General features: G+C 52.0%; 1 protein-coding gene across 1 annotated transcript in view; it reads left to right on the forward strand.

Annotated features, from left to right (window-relative positions):
* Window positions 1–21,731, forward strand: part of JAM3 (junctional adhesion molecule 3) — a 50,285-nt gene that overhangs the window by 17,819 nt on the left and 10,735 nt on the right. The window contains exon 2 of the mRNA XM_075909389.1: window positions 20,671–20,736. Coding sequence (XP_075765504.1) covers window positions 20,671–20,736 — 66 coding nt within the window. The remainder of the gene's footprint in view (window positions 1–20,670; window positions 20,737–21,731) is intronic.

The raw sequence follows: 21,731 nt of genomic DNA on the forward strand, positions 1-21,731 counted from the left end.
ATGAAGCCACCCCCATGCCCCTGAAATGGTGAGCTGTCTGGCGGTAGGAGCCTGATGTGGCCAAAAAGCCTCTAAACACATTTTCTTAAAGGGGCAGTTTCCCTCCCCCCCCCTTTTTTTTTTTGCTCGACAACTTTGCCCCAGCTCTTCATGCTGGATCTACTGATATCTTGGCTCTTGCCCGGAATGGGCTGGCCACTCCTGTATTGGGTGGCTATCTAAAGACCTGAGCCTGCTAATTGTTTCATACTGAGCATAGTGGGTAACAAGGGCTCTGTATGCGGCAATAAATCATGGCTAAACTAGGCCATTGATATTCCAAGAGAAAATCCCCCTTTACGTGCCCAGCAGGTTCCACGTTTGCATTACCTCAGGAGCTGTTCTGTGGCAGAGTAGAGCCGGCTCCTCTTGCCAGGCCTCTCCCATCGCTGCCTGAAGCGTGAACAGCGGCGGGGGCCTCCCTGTCGAGTGGGACCCTGGTGCCTCGTTGCTTTATGGTTGTTCAGCACTTTCCCCTTGTCAGGGACTTAACTAGGCTTACGAGGTGATTGTGGGCCTGTCAGGAGGAATCTTCCCCCCCTAGACCCTATGAGGCCTGCTCGCTCTGCAGCGCCAGACTTCAGCACAAAGGCAGCCTTGCTCTGCGCAGCGGTTTGCTAAGTGAAGGGAGCCTCTGCCCCAGGGAGAATAAAGCAGAATTGGGTTTCATTTGCGGCCGCTCATGCTTAAGGAACGCAAAGGGGCTTGATGAAAAGGAAGGAGTTAGCTGTCACGGCTACAGTGACTGCACAGGGGAAATGCTGCCTTCTGGGCTCAGTGACTCTCGCAGCATTGGGTGGCCTCCACTGAGTGGAGGGGGGGGACTCGCTGGGAGTTGGACCAGCAAGACAGAAAAATAGCTTCCTTTTATTCTACATTTCTGCTCTCCCTGTTTCCCCGGGGGCTAATACTGTGTTGCCATCGGGAGCGGGGGACTTATGAGACCAGCTTCCTGCGCAGCCACTGATTTACTGTGTGGTCTTGGGCAAGTCCCGTTAGCTCTTGGCTGCCTCAGTTTCCCATCTGCCATGGAGAATGTCACCGTTTCCCCGCAGGCGTTGCAGAGATGGCTCATTGTTCTGTGCTGTGCTTTGAAATGGTAAAGTCGTTTAGTTCCGCATCTTTATATTTGCTGACTCACGTACCCAGGGTCTGATCCAGAATGGAGCCAGCTTTGGGGCAGGGTCCAGCTTTTCCATCAGCGCAGATACTGCGCCAGAGCCAGCAGGGCTGTGTGTGCCAGTGGTGGCTTCTAGGCACTACCCCAATGCAGACAGTCAATAAGAAACCCTGTTGTCTTTTGCAGTCCACATTCGCCACTGAACTGCATCTGTAAGGTGGCCTGGTCACTCTGTGAGTGTGTCATTGGATTGCCCTTGAGTGGGACTTTTGCAGCAGCAGATTTCAGGTAGATTCTGGGTGCCGGCAAGGCACATGCCATGTGACTTGTAGTATGGACTAGGGATGTTAAATTTAGTTTAATCAACTAATCGACTAGTCAATAAAATTTCCATCGATTAGTTGATAAACGGGGGAGCCGCAGCGGGGCAGGAACTAACTTCGCCGCTGCTCTGCCTTTTAAGTGTATTAAGAGCCAGCAGGCCCTTAATCTGAGGCTGGATGTGAGCCAGGAATCAGCTGATTCCTGATTCGTCAGGTGCCGGGGGAACCGGCTCCCGCTCCTCCATTGCTGCCTCGGATAGAAGACAGCAAGGAGCGGGGAGGAAGAAGCGACTAGTCAGGGGACTAGTGGACTATCCAATAAGCTTATCAGATAGTCGACTAGTCGCTTAAATGTCTAGTGCGGAGAAGAGGATGTTTGTGCATCCCGAGAATGTTCCATCTCTGGAGCTGCTCGTGCCCGAGTAGGGGGCTGTTTCCCTCTGAGGATAGCAGGGCCAAATCCCATTGCTGGACTAATATTTGCAACGAGAGGGTTGTCCTATTTGGTTGCAGTTCAGAGACTCTGTTGCACATGAGATGGGAACATCCTGCTACTGAAAGTCGGGTGCCGTGTCTGTATCAGCGCCGGGGGATGCTTTGCATGCGGTGAACTCAGTGCACCGTGCTGCTTATTTGGAGGCCAAGTTGTTTCATTTCATCTCCCTGTAATGAGATTTCCTGTCTCCAATCCCTTCCTCTTCCCCGGGCTGCTCTGATGAGAGAAGAGCTCAGAAATCAGGCAAGGTGGGCCCGACTGCCGCTGACCCGTGGGGCAGGTGGGGTCATGAATGGTTGGTTGGCTAGTCTGCAGCGTTAACTGACGCGGCGCTTTGATGTGGGAATGGGATTCTGCCCGAGGCAGACGGAGCTCAGACACAATTTTCTCTGCTCTCTCAGTGGCAGAACCTCTGCCAGGCGGGACGGTGGCTCTCAGACGTGAGGGGCTGAGTTATTTCTGAGAAAAGGGCTGTGGGGGGCTCTCGCGGTGAAGCTCGCCCCGGGGTTGCTGACACCGCTTGCTGGCGGAACGGTGCCTCTCTGGGCCATGCCTGCCGGATGGAACGGCTTTCTTTATGTGGCGGTTTGGAATTGCACCACTGCTCTGGGCTCTGCCTAGTGCAGTTCACTGTAGGACATGCTCTGCCCCCAGCACACAGCCGGTGGGGTTCTGCTAAACGCTCTCAGGTGATGCACCTGTGCAGTGGCCGGTCTCCCGTCCCGGTGAGGAACGGCAAGTCCCCAGGGGGCAGTGCAGCACATCATGGCGGTGAGGAAAGAGGTGCAGACCTCTCCTCCTGAAAGATGCCTTCCAAGTCTTGGGTGGTTTTCCACTGAAAGAAGATGCTGTCAGAATGGGGCAGCCAGCTTGGTGGGGGGTGCAGGAGGCAGGCGAGAATACAGCTCACTCTGCCTGGCTCCGTAGGCTCCTGCGGTGCTGCCAGGAGTAGAAACGTGTTTCAAGCCTGCTTTGTGGACTCACTCCAAGACACGCAGGGAACAGAGTAAGGTGGGCCCACTTGTGCACCGTGACTCTCCTGCCTGGGATGTAAAATCCCATCTCATTAGTTAACCAGTGAAATGTTAAGTTTAACTGGTTAATTGATCAAATGGGAGCCGCAGGCAGGGACTGCTCCCACCCACCAGCCCCATACGGGGGCCCGGTGGGGCTGAAGCAGCCCTCTGCCCAAGGCAGACTACAGGCAGGGGGCTGCTTCCTGGGTACCGGTTATCCCTTACCTGGTAAACATCACCTGTTAAGGATGAGGCTTACTGGGTAACTGGTTAACTGGATACCCCTTAACATCCCTACTCCTGACTGTAGTGCCACTATCACGCCGAACAGCTAATGTTCCTGGCAAAGCGCGTGGAGAGGCAGCACCTAAAAGGCTCCATCGACTGCATGCAGAGAGCGCCCCGGTCTCGTGGCCGGTCGGACTGTCACTGGGTTAACAGGGATGGTTCCAGTGTATCTTCAGGGTCTGTGGCTGGCCTAACCACTGACTATTCACACCTGTCCCTGAAGCACCTGGGGCTTCGTCTAGACAACACGCCTTTTTCAAAAGAGGCTTGTTCGAAAGATACTTCGAAAGCGTCTAGACTACAGTCAGTATTTTCAAAAAAGTGAGCCGCTTTTTCAAAAGAGAGCACCCAGGCAGTCTGGATACTGTCTTTCGAAAAAGCACAGTTTGCATTCCATAGCGCCTTTTTTTCGAAAATGAAAACGTAAAACGAGGTTTTCCGCGGTAGAAAAAACTGCCGTGTTCTTTCATTTTACTTTCGAAAGAACGCGGCAGCAGTCTAGACGCAGGTGAAGACTTTTCGAAAAAAGGCCCCTTTTTTCGAAAAGTCTCTGTAGTCTAGACACACCCTGGCTGCCTGGCTTAGATGAAATGCAACCTGAGTTAAATCAAGCTGTACCCAACTACCTATTCCAAACAGCGCTTCTCCCTGTACACCCAGGCTTTGCTGGTTGCCCACAGTCTGTCAAAGGTCTGCTCAGACAGGCGGCTCTCCAGCCTCGCAGCTCAGAGCAAGTGAAGGGCGGGAACTCTGGGCTGCCCCCTTTATACTTGTTTTGGCTAAGGGACGAGAAGGGCATCGAGAGAGACACGAAAGGGAAGCATGTGGCATCCTTACAAGGTTACGTCGTCCACTCCCACTGTTCAGTGCAGGGTGGATCTTTTCTGTGTACATTCGTAGTGCTTGATCCAGCCTAGCTTTAAATGCTCCAAGCAACGAGACTTCCTCTGCTTCGCCAGGAGAAGCTGCTCTCAATCGGATTGCTCTTGTTGGAAGCCAATTCCATTGTTTGACCATGTAGGTTGCTTGCATCACCTTCTCCCCTCCTTTGGGGTACACACATCTGTAGGGGGTTATTGAATTCCATGCACCCCTCATCCCTAGCATGCTTAGCCGTGAAACTGCAGATTTTCTGGTTTGGGTTTTATTTTCTTCCTTGGCTTTAGGGGGCCTACTCAACACCATTTAGACTAGATGGCCCCTGTGTAACTGCTGAGAGCTGGTGTGGGTGCTCCCCAACACCCTCCTGTAAAGATGTGCTGGTCTCTTGCTATGTAGACCCATGAACCTGGCGGGGCAATAGAATAAAGCCGCATTGAGCTACGCAAGAGCTGCATGTCCGATAAAATTCCTTCACGCACACAGCAGCCCTCCCACTGCTGCAGCTGCAATCTCCATGGGAAAAGTGCCTCTGACCAGGACACACAGGGTAGTGCTGGGCTAAAAATAGTAAGAAATTAAAAAAAACAAACCAAACCAAAACAAAAAAGCCCAGGCACTTAGATGTTAAGTTTCCAGCCACGTGGTAAGTTTGACCCCTCCACGGCTTGGAATCATGGAATTTTTTCATGCCAGGAGTCACATGCAGTGTCTATATTATGCTTGATGACAGTGTGCAGCAATCCAGGCTGGGAAGGGCCAGAATGATCAATAGTATTGGTATGACCAGGCGCTATAAGGCCCTAGGCACAGGTTCACGCCCCGTAGTGCTAGGCACGGTCTTGGGTATAAATGCAGGCAGGTTCAGAATTGTTCCCTTTCCCAAGGGATGTAAAATCCCATTAAAAATGTTAACCAGTTAAATTATAAGGGTGTTGGGTACCAGATAACCGGTTAACTGGTTACCCATTTACACTCCTAAATTAAACCAGCCTCGCCCCAGTGTTTGTGCCCATGTCTAGGGGTTGCCTTTCTCACAGGCTCTTTCTGCCTCCTGGGTTCCTGATTCTTTTTCTAAGTCACGAGGCCAAATTCAGCCCTCGCATAGAGGTAGGCAACTCCTAGAGGTCTCAGGCTTGCTCCAGGGCAGGTTTCAGTCTGGTACATTGCAGATTGTAGGGGGAATTGTGGCCGCTTCTGGGGGAATGTCTTCTAACTTGCATTTTCCCCATACGGTTTCTACTAAATGTCTGTGGCCTTTCTCTTGGATGCTCTGACAGGCTCCAAGCACGGCTTCAAAGCTGCACTAGGGAAGATGGCCGTAGATCGCCAGTGTGAAACGGTCACTGTAACACTTCACAGACGCTTAGCGCTGAGCTCGTAGGCAGGTGTTACACTCTCCCTTGGTACCTGCTGTCTGTCATTCACAAAGTGGATTCCTAAATGTTCCTGTGTACTCGTGAGCTGGGCAGTTGCCTCGGAAACCTTTGGCTAAAACCGTACAGAGACAGAGAAACGATACTCTGGAGTCTCGAGAGGCGCTCCTAAAAGGAAAGCTGTTACCAGTCTTGTCGCCCCTCTGGGCTGTTGGCTCTGCTGGCCTTTTCCCAACTGCTATTTTTGCTCCAGGAATGTGATGTGGGGACGCGTTGACAGGCCTGCCCTGCAGTGCTGCGTAGGTTGTGTTGGTCAAGCTGCACGATGGAGAAGAACTAAGAATTCAAGAGATCAGAGTTCGAGAAAGGAGTGTGGGATTACAGGCGAAAGGTCCAAATGTCACTGCATCGCAGCTTGGTGCTCAGCCCGACCGTGAGCATTGCAAGGGCCAGGGCTGGGAGCACTCCCATTTTTTTTGAACTGTAAAGCTGGTGATAGTCTCCCTCAGCCTGATCGAAGGAGGCTCTCGGCAACCCCGCGCCGCAGGATCGAGTTAGGGGGTTCCCGTGTCCCTTTGACACATTTTGAGCAGAAAAATGCCTAGCTCACTATGGCGCTCCTTGGGTAAGCTCTTTCGGCTCTGATGCGAACCGAAAACTTCACCTATATTGGGCAGCAGGGCAGGGAGGGGATTTAATTTGCACAGGCGGGTTGGGATCCTCCCAGACTCAAAGCAAAACACCCACCAGTCTAAGGCAAAGTAAGGCCGGCTGTGTGCTTCCCCTCCTCACCCTGAATCCCTGCCAGGTGTCCCTGAACTCCGGTCTCCTGCAGACCTGTCCCCTGGCTCTAATCTGCGGTTTCCTCTGCCGCACTTGCATCCTCTTGGCATGTTCAGAAGGAGAATGCAACAGGGCCGCGGGGGAGGAAGGGCTTGGGCTGGGGAAAGCCATTGTCTGGGATGACATCAGGGCCTCTTATCACTGCCATCTGCCAGCTCCCTCCCAGTGGCCCTGGGATTGGTATCACATCACTGCTGGGAGGACAGCTGCTGTAGTTATGCAAGTTACGACCCCTGCCATGGGGCTGGAGAGCGGAACGCCAGCGGAAGCAGAAAGGCGAACGGACTCCGCAGTCTGAGACCCTTGCTTCAAATCCTCACTTCTCACCATTCCCACTTCTGTCCCTTTTTACCCTTCCCCTTCCTGGCCTTTGTCCATGCTGCTCACAGCAGCTTGTCTAGTAGTTAGAGCACAGGACTCATAAAGTATATTCTGGCACTGCCCCTGGATGGCTGGGTCCCCTTCATTGAGTCCCTGTAGCTCTGTGCCTCAGCTTCCTCCTTGGTAAAACAGGGACAGTACCTACATACTTCATCATGTGGGTTTGAGGTGCAGCTACTGACTGCAAAGTGCTGTGACTGTCTAGGGAAAGAGGTTGTAGACAAACAAGGTGGTTGAGATTTGCAGAGTGGTCTAAGGGACTTAGACACCTTTCCACTACTAATGTTAATGAAATAAGCTATTTTAAATCTCTTAGCTAGCTTTGAAAATCTCAAGCAGTACTGGCTGGAAACTGGAGCATTTCTAAGATCTGATAGGTCTGTGTCTGCTCACTGGGCAATTAGGACAGTGGTCAATAGAACAGGACTTTTATCCAATCCCGAGACAAGTGACCTGTTTTTATTTCCTTCTTTCATTTCTGGTCATTGCCAAGGACTCCGTGTGCACATAAATGGAAGCTCTCTCATCTGTCTGCCTCTCTTCTGAGTCATGCAGTGGTACAACAGGCCCAGGAACTTCTCTGATGTTGCAAGCCTAGAACTGTTGCAGAAGAGGGGTTGGACCTTGAGGTCAGGGATGAGAGAGACCCAGCAACTCATCCAGGCAGGATGCAGTCACCCGATAAGACTTAGCTGCTATTCTGAGTATTCTGTGCTGCCTCCTCCCCGCCAGTCACATGGGGAGTAAACGCATCCCGGGGGATGTGCCTTTTGCAGGAAGGGAGCAGGAACTTTGGAAGCCGAAGGTTCCACGGCTGCTGGTCCTACGGTGCCAGTCTCCTCAGTCGCTCGCACGTTGTGCTGTTTGAACAATCTGCACAGCCACTTGTCATCCCTCAGTTCCAGGCACAACCGATTCACTCCGTCTTCCCTCAGAGACAGAGTTCCCTGTCAGCTGAGTGGGCGGGCTGCCGTCCAGCAGAGGTTGGGGTGCTGCCCATCTCGTTAGCTGAGTGCCCACAGCCGGCAGCATGTGTTTCTATTGGTGGTGCACATCTGCACATGCTTCAGTGCATGTAAAACTGATTCCGCCCATGGATAGAAAAAATTAGAGAGAACACTGCTAGGCCGTAGTGGTGTTTTGCTGCAAGTCCTGCCAGCCTCATGCTGAGCCCAGTGGTGTCAAGGGCTGTGCACATGCACAGCAAGGAGTGACTCCTCCAAAGAGCTTGCCCTGATTCTGCAGTGCTTGGCCTGCCTGAGGTTGGAGTCAAAAGATCCATGTTAAATTCCCTGCTCTGCCACAGACTCCCAGTGTGAACTTGGGCAAGTCACTTATTCTGTCTCACATCTCCCATCTCTAAAATGGGTAACAAACGTGACAAGTTGGGGAGCTGTTCAGAGGAGAACCTGCAGGAGATGGATATTCGCGGTGCTACACCTGCAGTTGAGCCCAAAGAAGAGGAAATGAAAACTTAGAAATGTATTAGCCGATCTATGATCTTCCCAAACTCGGCCATGCAAACTCTGCTCCAGCCCCCAGCCTGGAAACAGAGAGAGGTGTTGTCTTCCAGAGACGAATGATGCTGAGAGGTCTGTCTCTGCTAGGGCTTTGCCAGGCCTCTCTCTGTGTTGCGTGGGTGTGCAGGCTGGCTGTATACAAACAGCTTTGCTGTCTGATTGAGAGAGAACCGTCAATTCCCTGTGTGTGCAGGGGCTGCTTGTTAATGGGCTTTCTTTGCCAAAGTACAAATAGGTCTTCATGGTGCAGATTTACACAAGAAACTCGCAGGTTACGGTTTTTGTAGCACCGCTAGGTTTCGCTTATACATTAATGTTCATTTCTGTGGCCTGCCTAGCAACAAGCCCCTGTTGCATTATTGACGAGTGACACCCTGAAATCTTACATTTGTTGATTTGTAATTTTTAATTGCAAACATCGGGCCCGATCCTGCTGTGAGCTCCACATGGGGACGGGCACCACTGCAAGGAGCTGATTAACAAGGAGCGTGTTTCTCGCGTAATAAAGAGGAAGCAGGTCCCAGCTGTGAAGAACCCATTGATCTAATGTTCCACTACTAGGGGAGGGTTTGCGTTGTAGTGGCTGGAGGGTGGGTGGGTGGGTGGGTGGGGTGTGTGTGTGTGTGTGTGTGCACGCGCACTCAGACTTGATTTAATGGGACTTCTGCTGCTGCATCTTTTCACACGTTTCTTGACGTTTGCATCATAACTGGTCAAACCCAGCTTCATGCCCGCATTCAGGCTGTCTTCTGTCAGTCTGACAGCAGGGGGCTGGAGGTGTGGGGGTGCAGGAGTCTGCGTTGGGGTACACCAGGGGCTCAGGGCAGGGGGCTTGGGTGTATGATGAGCTCAGGGCACAGGGTTGGGGGTGCAAGAGTTATGGCGGGTCAAGAGTCAGGGCTGGGAGCTGGGTGTGTGGGGGAGGCGGGGCAGGGAGTAGAGTATGTGGGTGGGCCCTGAGGACACATTACCTTACCTGGCCAGGGCTGGGCTGCTGCACGCGGGCAGCAGTGGCTGCACAAAGCGCCAGGTCAGGATCACTGCAGACGGATCCTGACCTCCCCTCCTATCCGTGCTGCAGCGGAGGGAAGGGGGCACCTCCAGCCCTTCCTGCAGCCAGACGGGGACCGAACTACAGGGCCTGCCCCAGGATCAGGCCGGGAACAGGACGCTGCCTGATTGTGGCCTTGTTGGCCCCAGCCATGCGGCTCGCCCCGGGAGCAGCCAGGTAGCCACCACCTTCCCCAGGCCTGGAGCTGCAACCAAGGGCACCATGTGGCCTCCCTCTGCCCATGTGCCGGAGCTGGCGCCAGGCCAAGGTGCAGCCCCAGAACAAGCCTCCCATCCCGGGAGCAGCCAGGCAGTCACCACCAGCTTCCCCAGGGCTGGAACTGGCCTCCAGAGCCTGGGATTGTGCGTTCGAGCCCCAACTCTGCTCTAGGAGCATCTGGGCAGCTTTCCCAAGGCTGGCGCTGGAGCTGGCATCAGCTGATGGCAGGGGGGTGGGAGAGGCTTACCGATTAACCCTTCGCATCCCTCCGAGAGACAGTACTTGTGGGATACAAAGCACACCCGCAAGAGACGGAGAGAGAGAGGAAATGCAGCAGAGAGCTGGGGAGAAGGAAGAAAGGAGGACCCTGGCATGTGGGGGAAAGCCCCCCCCCCCGCCCTTGTTAATTACTGTTCGTGCCTGTGCAGACAGGTCTCCTTTGTTCGGGGGAGTCTGCCGGGGACTTGGCTTCCTTTTTCAACAAGCAGCACAAATGTGCACCTAAAATAAGTCATGCTGTTTTATGGAGCTGGTAAAAATAAAAGCCTTCCAGCAGAGGCATGTGCGACGGCACAGAGGGTTTATCACTGGCTGGAGCATTTTCCAGTGCCACTTGGCTGCCCGTGGGAGGATAACCTTTTATAATGGTTATCAGCTCCCACGCAGACCAGGCCTGCTCCAGCCGGTTGCTTAATTTGGACATGAATGCTGAGCACTTTTGCGTGTTAATCTTTAGCTACACATCTTGGTGGCTCAGCCTGCACCAGAGCCAGGCATGGCTTTGTCCTCTGCCAAGAGCTGACGGAGCCTTGGAACTGGCCCCACTCATGGTGCTCTGCTGCGTCCTTTGCCAACCCAGCCCCCTTTGGCCGCTAACCCTTGCAGCAGCCTTGTGTCTGCCACAGTGAATGTAGCACTGACCCCGCTTGGGCCCCCAGCACAATGTCAGCCTTAGATCTTCAGTGCTAATGAATTGAGGGTGGGAGCCTACAGGAGTTACGCATCTAAAGATACTGACAGGAGCTTTTAAAAATCCCACTAGATGCCTAATAGTAATAGAGATGTAGCCGTGTTAGTCTGGTGTAGCTGAAACAAAAGACAGGACTATGCAGCACTTTAAAGACTAACAAGATGGTTTATTAGGTGATGAGCTTTCGTGGGCCAGACCCACTTCCTCAGATCAAATAGTGGAAGAAAATTGGCACGACCATATATACCAAAGGGATACGATCAAAAAAAAAGTGAACACCCATAAAACTGACAAATTAGATTAGCAGAGTCTCTCACTGTAGTCAGTGCAGTTTGTTGATCTTAATGGGTTGTTCACTTTTAGTCCTTTGGGTACGATATCCATCTTTTTGCACTTGGACAGAAAGATGATGTCTGTCTGGATCTGTGCAAGTTTCTTCATCTGGTTGATGGGTTTCCATTTGTCAGTTTTATATGTGTTCACTTTTAATCCACGTTGGGGTCTCCCCTGCCCCCTGCTTGTTGCCCCTCCCTCAAAGAATTCTAGTCTGGACACTAAAGGGCCAAAATCCCAATAATATGTATGTAAGATCTTGACCAAGTTTCTGTTAAGAATCTTTCACATATGCCCAAACTGGATGGGCCTGGTCTGAGGCCTCGCTAACAACGGACAAAACATGGCTAAAAGGGAACAGAAATGAGCAGAAGACAGGCCTTGTTTGTACAACTAAACATGAAACAAGTTGAGACAGCAGAACCCCAGGTGCAGGGCAGTAGTTGGGGCCTTACTGTGAATTATAGACCGATAACTCTGAGAGTGGCGTCCAACGTCTGCCTCCTAAACTCAGGAGGAGATAGCGGAGTATCCTCCCTACATACCAGCCATATACACTTGCCAATGCTGTGTACTGTTTACTGTTCTCTTTGTTTTAAAAGCATAGAGGAATGTACCTGCGAGCAAACCTGTCTGGAAGACGCCACCCATCATTTCTAGGGACCTGAAATCAGGATTTCATCTTCTTACTGCAAAACAACACTTGAGCCATAACACCTGGTTTTAGCATCCATGTAAACCTGAGCCGTGGGCGGAGCAATCGTGTCATCCTTAGACTGTTGGCTTCTTGCGCTCATTATGTCTTGCTGCTAGGACCTATGCAGGGGCTTGGATCTCCCACCCTGTCACTTCTCTCCGCCCGTTGGCAGCCTAATTAATCTAGAGTAATCCACTGTTGGGCGTCTCACTGAGCCGAGTGAGCGAAGTGGCTCCACCAGCGCTGTGCGTAATAAACCCTTGTGCTTGGATCTGTGGTTCCTTCAGACACTGACCTCCAGTCTGCCCCAAGGCTGGCTGTGTGTCTGGGGCGAACCTCCCTCACGCACGTCCTGTGAGTCTCCTTCCCTCCCACTGTTCCCATTAGGGCCAAGGGTGTAAACACCTTCCCCAGACATCTCCTGTTCCCTGCTACTCAGCAAGGCTACAGCATCCCCTTCCTCCTCTGGGAAGAACCCAGCCAGCTCCCTCCCCCGCTGGGGCTCAGCTTTAATTAGGCTTGGCTTGGCCTGCCCTCCAGGGGGCATTAACTGGCCTCTCAGGTTCTCATTAACTCTTTGATGCCTGTGTGGGGTACATATCCCATGCCAGTGTAGTTTATTACACGAGGTAAGCGAAGGTATCAAGCAGCTATGAAGTTTGTATCACTGTGTCGGAGCCTCTCCCCCGCCACCTTCAGCCATCTCACATCAAAGCTCTGTTTGAGGCAATAGCTTGACTGGAACCTTTAGCAGCCATGCAGGTTCCCCATGAGCCTGCTCAGGAGAGATTCGGACGCTGCCCAGCTGATTAGCAGTGCGCCCACTGCGAGGTTCTTTGTTTTTGCTGGTGGTGCACATTCGCACATGCCTCAGTGCATGTCAAATGTATTCTGCACATAGGTGGAAAGCTTAGAGGGACCATTGCCGCAAGGTTGTTTCATTCAGAGCATTTAGCCTGCAATGCCTGTGACCCAAAACTGCTTAGTGCCAGCTGAGAAAGGAGCCTGGGTAACCCCAGCGACTGGTAATACGTTCTAGTTCACCCCCAGAATGTCACGGAAGACCGCAAGTGAAAGCCAGCTAATGAGATCATGCTGAAATGCAAGGAGTGCTATTATGTGAGGAGTTAAGTTCCTAGAAGCTGTATCCAGGTGTTGGTCACCAGCTATGGATGCAAAGGGATAACTGGTTACCCGGTAAGGGTGATGGTTAACTGGCAGCCCAGCTGTGATGGAGCAGTCCCCTCTCCCATGTCACGCCGTGGGCGTGGGGCTGTTCCAGCACAGCTGTGGCGTGGTGAGCCTGGCCAGAGCCGCCTCCTGCCCCCGATGTGGTGGGATCCCGGTTAACTAGTTAAATGTCACTTTAACCAGTTAACTTTTTAAACAGGATTTTACATCCCTATCACCAGCAGAAGTGAAAAACAGATTTTTTTTGGTCAGCGAGGAGACGTTTATTCACTGTCTCTCTGTTGGGAAGTCAATGAAGCATTGTAAGCTGACACAGTGGGTGTCTGTTTACCAAGTCAAATGTTAACAACAGAGGTAAAGTCTAAAGGGAAAACAGCAGAAAGAAAAACAAATCTTGGGTGAGGATCCTGCCTGGGAGCAAGGACAGTGAGTTTAGGGAGCATCGTTAGGAGGCAGAGAATACATCCCCTCATTGCGGGACACGGCCTACAACAGACTCGTCAACGCAGAAGCCAGAAGCAGTCAGTACAATCCAGCTTGGACGGAGAGAGGCCCAGAACCCCGACTCCCTTCCCTGCACCCCAAGCCAATGACTCTCACTCATACACCCAGCAGCCATCTCCCCCTGCAGCCAGCCCTGCCTCTAGCCTTTGGCCAGCTTCTGGGGCAAAAGGTGTCACCTGGTAAAGCTGATAATTGCTTACTTAAGTTCATACCTCATGCAGTGGTTGAAGACACTTCCAGTAGCCCAGGACACAAGAATTTACACATATAGTTCTGCAAATCTGTGGCTAGTTGAATGGATACAAAGGTGGTATTCACACAGGGCTGCATTTATACGGACTGGCCCACCTTTGCCAAAATCAGAGTGGAAATACACTGCAGACTGTGTTGCACTGTTCTTGTAGAAAGTTCTGGCGACATTTGGGCTTCAACCTTTGGAGTCTCTGGTCCATTATGAACCCAGCCAGAGCTGTACCTGTTGGCATTTTTGCAGGTTGTCAGCATGAGGAACTCGGAGGGCTGCAGGGCTGAAATGCACGCTAGCGCAGAGATGTGGTCTGTCCCAAGCCTTGTACACCACTGATACCGTGTTTTGAAGGTTCAGGCAAGATTCAACAACGTGCAATCTTTGTGCTGTCACTGCATTGGATGAATTTCTCCTGACCTACGTATCCATGGTGTAAGGCTCTGCTAAAGACTAACAATGACGTAATACGCCAAATAATGCAAATGCTGTGGTTGCTATTAAAATAGTCAGCATTTGCCAGCAGCAGAGGTGGCTGGCATACCAGCATTCCCCTCTACCTAAGCAGCAGGGCGTGGTAACAGCTAGGAGGTGGTTAAGTCTCGGCTTGACAAAGCCCTAGCTGGGTTCATTTACTTGGGATTGGTCCTGCCTTGGGCAGGAGGCTGGACTTGATGACTCCTGAGGTCTCTTCCAGCTCTATGATTCTAGGATCTTTGACTTAATGGCTTCTGCAGTGCCAGTCAAATGAATGCTAGTGGGGCTCATGGTACTACTGCTATCCAGCAGCAAGAAGCTAATCTCTGCTCAATTGGCTACTCCCTGTATGGCTTTCCCTTCCCTGCTGTAGGTTAGGGCTCCCTGGTGCTGTCCTCTTCTGCTGCACCGTGAACAATAAACTTGGCTCCGCACTGATTTAAGGCATCACAGCGACACTGTGCCCACAATCGATAATCATCCGGGAGCCACTGCCGCTGACCCCACGCACCCAGCTTCTGTATCTTAAGCCTGTTGTTGTGCTGCTTTGTGCCTGCGGGGGAAACATAAATGTCTAGGTTTTAATGGATAGGAAAGAGTAGGAAAAGCTGAGTCGTGTTTCCAGGAAATAATGTCCCTAGGGTCTCCGTTCCCTTGTTCTGTCCTGCCACCATTAAGTACTGTGGTGTGACAGCCACTCTGAAACGATACACCATGACCTGAATGTCTGCATTATCCAGATCCCTGCCTTGGCCCCTATGTATTTCACAGGGGCAGAAGGCAGGAATTCACGTAATGCAGAGGTTTGAGTAGTAGAGCTGAGAGTTCAGGACTGTATGAGCAGGATGAAGAGTACAGACAAGAAGCGGAGCGGGTGGGGTAGGGCTACCCCAGAGATGAATGCCTGCTGCCCTCTAGATTGTCTGCATAACATCCATGTCCCCACGCTATTGGGATCAGCAGGAGCACATGGCAAGAGTTATTAGACTAGATGTATTTCTATAGCATCTGTCACTGTGTCTGTTTGAGGGGCCGGCGTTGCTTCCTTCTCAAACAAAATGGTACATAGTACAGAGCAGAGGTGAGCAAAAGGTTCATTTTTTTCTGCAGCAATGGCTGTTTTCCTCCAAATAACGCAGGCGGCGTTTGCACCCCTCTTTGCTACCATTTCAGTGCGTCTGTGGTCAGAAAAGCAAAGCTGATGAGAGACTGGAGCACAGTTGCTATGCAAACTGTCTTCTCTAGTTCTTGCAGCGCATCCTGACTCTCACCCAGAGCCTTGCTGCGCTTCCAGGCCTCTGGAGATGCTGCTACTTGCAGTCGGGGTTTAGCATGGCTCCTTTAGGCAGTAGGGAGCCTGTCTCGGACGTCACAAAGAGCTGCAGCTTCCACTGGCTTCATCTCACCCCTTCTGCAAATTAGACTCAAGGTTCACCAGACTCTCTCTGCTACCCAAGTCTCCGAAGATAAGACGACTGGACTCCCAGCTCACAACAGAGGGGGGAGCTCTGAACAGGGGAAGAGTTTGTCCCTGCTCCTCCTCTGGGCTCTGGCTCCTGCCTCTCAGAATTACTCTCCTGCCCCAGAGGATTTTCCAATCAGGAATGGGAAAAAGCTTTTTCATCAGTTGCAGATTCAGCCTGCTCTCTTCCTTGGGCGCTTTGGCTAATTAGTGCTGTTCAGAAAAGACTTCTCTCCTGTATGAGAGCATGAGTCGTGTGTGTGTGTGTGTGTGTGTGTGTGTGTGTGTGTGTGTGTGTGTGTGTGCGCGCGCGCGGGGGGGGGGTTGTGTGTGTGCACGAGAAAGATGCAGCAGAAGCATCAGCGAGATGGTGATCGCGAGGAAAGGCCAGGCACATCTAGACTGCTTGCTTCTGCCGAAAGATGATCTGCAAATTCAGAGCTAATTTGCATATCTTCTTCTGATCGCGTTATCAGAAGAGATTGTCGAAAAAGAAAGCAGTTTAGAGCGGTTTTTTTGAAAAAAACCCCTTTTTCGAAAGAACCCTTCTTCCCAAAAAGAATGAGGTGTGCAGGGTTCTTTCGAAAAAGGGTTTTTCCCCAAAAGAGCCACATCTAAACTGCTGTCTTTTTCGACAAAACCTCTTCTGATAACACGATTGGAAGATATGTAAATTAGCTCCCAGTTTGCATATCTTCTTTCGGCAGAAGAAATTCATCTAGACGTAGCCCCGGTCTCCTGGGCAGGGAGAAGAGGAGGGAATGTGGGCTTTGCAGCCTCCGGGTAGGAAACCTGAGGTCAGAAACAAAATGGCCGCCTGGGCACCAGGGGCCTGTTTAAAAAGTGTGTCAGGGCCCTTCAGAGGGATTTTCCTGAGCTCGTGGCTTGTCTTCATATGGCTGGTTACGTTAATGCTCTGGGCTTTTGTTGGGATTAGTGAGATCTGCTTATGCTCACCAGGGAGGAAAGTAAGGGTCAAAACCAGATTCGCCATGTGGGATCTTACATGAAACAAGAACGATCAGAGAGAGCGAAGGGAAAGGAACGTGCTGCAGCCTCTATGTGGCCTGGTTACCCGTCCGCAGAGCTAAGGCAGGAAGTGGCAGGGCAGGTCTAAATGTGCTCTCACTGCTGACCTGCCCCTGTGCATTGTCCAGCTAGCCCGTGGCCTTGTGATGATGGTAAACGAAGACTGGAGCATCCTCTTCCCCCCACTGAGACCCAGCACTGCAGACGACATTGCGCTGCGCTCCCAAAGAGGACGTATTTTCAGACTCCGATAAGTGCGCACCATGTCGCACGCGGATTCCTGCTGATCCTGACAAACCACCTTACAGGGACAGAATTGTCCCCTGGAGGCAGTATGAGGCTGTTCCCGACATGTCTCCGGATGCTGAGGCAGCGAGGGGAGCAGAAGCAAGCAGTAATGGGCCTTCATAGCGCAGTAGCTTAGCGTGGGCTTTTGCTAGTTTGCAGTGTCTTGTGACCCCCACCCTTGAAATCTCTCTGGGGATTCTCCTGGAGTTCTTCTGGTCTTTAGACTTCACCAGCCCCCCCAAGACTCTTGGCCTTGTAGAGAAGCTGTTTGGCGCAGGAACTATGCCCAGCATGGCACTGAGCAGACTGTCAACACAACCAATAACGAGCTACCATAATCAGCAGGGAGAACTCCCGAAGTGTGGCCCATCAACTTTCACTTGGACTCATCTCTTAGTTGTTTTTTAAAATCCCCTTTACCCCCCGTCCTGCAGCCAAGGGCAAAGTTTCTTCATTGTTACTGTCCTGAGCCACCACACTGCAGGGCTACGTCTAGACTGGCATGATTTTCTGCAAATGCTTTTAATGGAAAAGTTTTTCCGTTAAAAGCATTTGCGGAAAAGAGCATCTAGATTGGCACGGACGCTTTTTCGCAAAAGTGCTTTTGTGGAAAAGCGTCCGTGCCAATCTGGATGCGGTTTTGCGCAAGAAAGCCCTGATCGCCATTTTCACCATTGGGGCTTTTTGCTCAAAACAATACCGCGTTGTCTACACTGGCCCTCTTGCACAAAAGCATTTCCTCAAGAGGGCTTTTGCATTTCCTCTTACATGAGATCGTCAGTGTTCTTGCAGAAATTCAAGCGGCCAGTGTAGACAGCTGGCAAGTTTTTCCGCAAAAGCAGTTGCTTTTGCAGAAAAACTTGTCAGTCTAGACGCAGCCCAGGAGTTCTAACTTCCCTTCGTCACTGGGACTTTGGTATTTTGGGCGGAAAAGTTTCAGACCGACCTGTGGCAATTTGCAGTTGTTTGACTTAGTGATGTAGGCCCTTTCCTCCCTCTCCACGTCTCATCATGAGTCCCTTCCCTGGTTTGTCTCGTCTGGTTCATCCAGGATAAAGCAGGATTTTGATTTCTGTGCATATCAGGTCCCCAATGCCTTAGTTTTCATCTCCCTGACTTTGGGCCTGAGCTAATGCCCACTAACGTCCATAGGGTGGGAGTTCTTTGTATTAGGGTTACCAGGTGTCCGGTTTTCACCCGGACAGTCCAGTATTTGCGGGTTCCATCTGGTTAAAAAACCAGGAAATACCGGACATGTGCAGTGTCCAGTATTTCCCGTTTCCCTGGGACGGAAGCCCAGCGGGGACAATTTTCCCCGCCACGTCTGGTGGGGGCAGGGAGTGAGGAGGGGGCAGAATCTAGTGAGGGGGGCAGTTGCTGGGCGCCAGGCTAGGGGGGTGCCGGGCTGGGAGCGAAGCGCACGCTGCTCAGACCCATGTGACCAGCAGAGACCCGGGAGCTGGCCGTGTGATGCCTCCCTCTACACAACGGAGCCGAGGCAGCCAGGCTGGGGGGCAGGAGCAGCCACTTTAAAAGTCAGATTGTTCCCCTGTGCCTGGCTCTGCGGGGGGAGATTTGATTGGAGCGGGGGCTCCGGACACCGGGGATGCCTAAGGGGGAGTGCACTGGGATGGGGGGACACTGGGGGGAGCCTGGGTCTGAGGCAGGGGTGAGTGCATTGGGATGGGGGGACACTGGGGGGCCTGGGTCTGAGGCAGGGGTGAGTGCACTGGGCTGGGGGGACACTGGGGGGGCCTGGGTCTGAGGCAGGGGTGGGTGCATTGGGATGGGGGGACACTGGGGGGGCCTGGGTCTGAGGCAGGGGTGAGTGCACTGGGATGGGGGGACACTGGGGGGGCCTGGGTCTGAGGCAGGGGTGAGTGCACTGGGCTGGGGGGACACTGGGGGGGCCTGGGTCTGAGGCAGGGGTGGGTGCACTGGGATGGGGGGACACTAGGGGGGGCCTGGGTCTGAGGCAGGGGTGAGTGCATTGGGATGGTAGGCTGGGGGGGGCCTGGCGTAGGGGGAGGGGTGGGTGCTTTGGTGGTTAGTGTGTGGTCCCAAACTGGAGGGAGTGGTGCAACTTTTGCTTAACAACTTTGGCTCCCCCCACCTTTTTTTTCTCTTTTTGCTTAACTTTGGTCTCCCCCTTTTTTTCCTTGACAGAATTTTTTCCTGGTGCTTTTGTTTTTGTTTGTTTTTTTTTGGGGGGGGGGGGCAGTGTTTGGTATTTTTTGTTAAACCCTCTGGCAACCCTATTTTGTATTGACGTCAGTGAACCAGCCAGCCCCTAACCTCAGTGGGTTCCAAGGGGCCAGAGCAACCCCCTACCTGCAGCAGGCAGGGGGCTACGCCAGCCCCCAGTGCTTAACCAGAACCGATAAGCATCACCCATTAACCTTTCACATCCCTAGTCTCCATGCTGGGCCCTGTGTACTTTGTGTGCCCTGCTGTACCTTGTCCACAGGGCTGTGGAAAAACCATGCTCGGTGGGAGGGTGCGATGGAGCAGGAAGGGATGGGCCCTGCCGGGAACTAGAATATGCAGCAGTAAAACCTTCTCCTTGTTTGCTCAGTTTCATCCCACTTTCCTGGTGTACGTTGCTGTCTGCTAGCTGGATGCCTCTCCCTGCTCCAGAGGAGCTCTGTGTATAGTTGTGGGGGGGGGGGGGGTATACGTGGCTTGTCCAACCCTTTGAGTCCTGCTAGGAGGAAAGGCGCTAATAGGGATGTAAAACGTCATTTAAAAAGGTAACTGTGTAACTTAAAAATCTTAGTGGTTACACACGCTGCAGGCTTTGTAGCTGGCTCCCTGGGAGCAGGCTGGCAGCTCTTTCAGGCCAGCTCCTGGGGAGCCACAGCGTATAGCCTGCGTGGGGGGGTGGCTGGCCCGTGCCTGCTGTGTTCCCCATGGGGCTGGAGCAGCCCCTCACCCAGGGCAGGCAGGGAGCTGCTCCAGCCCCTCTCAGTTAACCTTTTCCATCCCTAGGTGATACAATGCTGGGAAAGCCATGAAAGGTCTCAGGGACTGATTCAGGAGGCCGGGAGACCAAGCAGCGAGAGGGGGAAGTAGGGATGACAGAGAATGAAAACAGCCAATGGCAGACTGAAGGCTTGTGGCAGATGGGGGGGGGGGGGGGATTATGTAGAACACTCTGCACTGACTTATCCCTGCGCCTTTAGTAGTCAGTGCTATGCTGGTAGCAAAATCAAGCTGATGCCGAGGACTTCTGCACATTCCACTCAAAGGCTGAAATCCTGGCCAAATTGAAGCCAGTAGGAAATTTGTCACTGACCTGAGCCAGGTCAGGAATTTACCTAAACTGCTCAATTCCATTTTCTTAACTGTGTTCTGTTTGAGCCCTGAATCTTCCCTTTCCGTCCAGCTCTCTCTTGAAACAGCCTCCAGTGGCTTATTAATCACACGTTGTACATTTCTATAGTGCCTACTTCGCCTCCAAAGCACACAACTACGACTATCATCTGTGCATCGACGGTGGGCAAAGAGAACAATTCCAGATGTTAGAGAGTGAATTAAATTCTTGTTTCCTTTTATCTTATCTGCCTCATTAATTTGGACGCAAATGTCCTTATTTTGCAAGCCACTTTTGGCCATTTTTTGGAGTGAGTCCACCCTATCAACATGAGCACATGGCTGGAGGAAGCGTTTTGCTGGTATTGTGCCAGTTTGTCAATGCTCTTTAATTGCTGCTTTTAACCTTTAGTGTTTGCACTGAGATTGATTTTAAATAAACATGAGATTAATGGCTGGCTGGCCCAGCATTTAAGGCCAAGGGTAGCTTTTGTTGTAGGGGAGCTGGTCCTTATTGAAGCTGGCTCAGAGGATTTCTCACCAGGGAGCAAGTTTGTAACAGTAGGAGTTATGAGCTGGGCTGTTCTTATTCCCGTTTGTTTATTTGTATAGGCTATCGAATCTTGGCTGTGGAACTGACATCCAGCAACAAGAAGCCCGTGGTGCAGGAATTCCAGCGTAAGTGCTATGAGGGACTTGTCAGGTCTGCATGCCAGTTCTTGGTCGCTGTAGATTTGCATCAATCCCAACAATTGGGAAAGCTTGTACATGTCTCTGGCTACATGCAAGGCAGAACTAAGGCCCTGAGTTCCAGCAAGGTGTTCAAGCGTGTTTTTACATCTCTCCCTGTTTAGCAAAGCACTTAAACTTCAGGGCTCTGCTGACGCCCCCTGGGAAAATGTTTTACTCGCGTCTCATTGAACTCATGAGCACTTAGATTTATCCTCAGGCACATGCATATGTGGTAAGCACTACCGTTCTGGTACTCCTTACAGCTGCAGAAGGGGTTTCCCCATCCCTGTAGTAAATCTAGCCCCTTGACAGACACAGTAGCTTGGTTGTTGACAGAATTCTTCTAGCGATCTAGCAGTGTCTACACCAGGGCGGGCTTAATTACAACTTGCAGGAGTGTCAATGTTTTGCACCCTGGAGCAATGGTATCTAGTTGGATTTCAAGTTTCAGGTGAGGATCAGGTCTGAAGTAGGGCCTAAAGAGCAGGTAAGTGCTGCCTTTTAGAAGTGCCAGGACACAAGCACGGGTAATGCTCTAAGAGGTTGTTCTGGGACAGCGTCTCAGAGTACACCAGCAGGACCCAAGCACAGGCCAGAGTCACGTTGTGATTTGTAAGACAGAAGACGGGGCTGTGGGAGATGTAACTCCTCTTTCCCATCCTACTGCAGGAGTTACCCCCTCTCCACGCCTGAGTTCCTGTTCTGTAAAGTGGAGATGAGAGTGTCTCCCGTAGAGGGGCCTGGCTGCTGAATTCACTCAGGTGGGAGGGGTGGTGGAGACATTGAAGCAGTCTCTCAAATGCCGGTGTGGCCGCTATCACCGAGACATGGCTCCGGGAGAGAATAGTGACCCTCGCGCTCCATCTTGCGTGCTCATTCGCAACTGAGCCAGTGCTGGGCGCCTGCTCGGTGAGGGATTCTTTGCTATAAATCAGACACCA

Source organism: Pelodiscus sinensis, chromosome 26, assembly GCF_049634645.1.
Source record: "Pelodiscus sinensis isolate JC-2024 chromosome 26, ASM4963464v1, whole genome shotgun sequence".
NCBI lineage: Eukaryota > Metazoa > Chordata > Testudines > Trionychidae > Pelodiscus > Pelodiscus sinensis.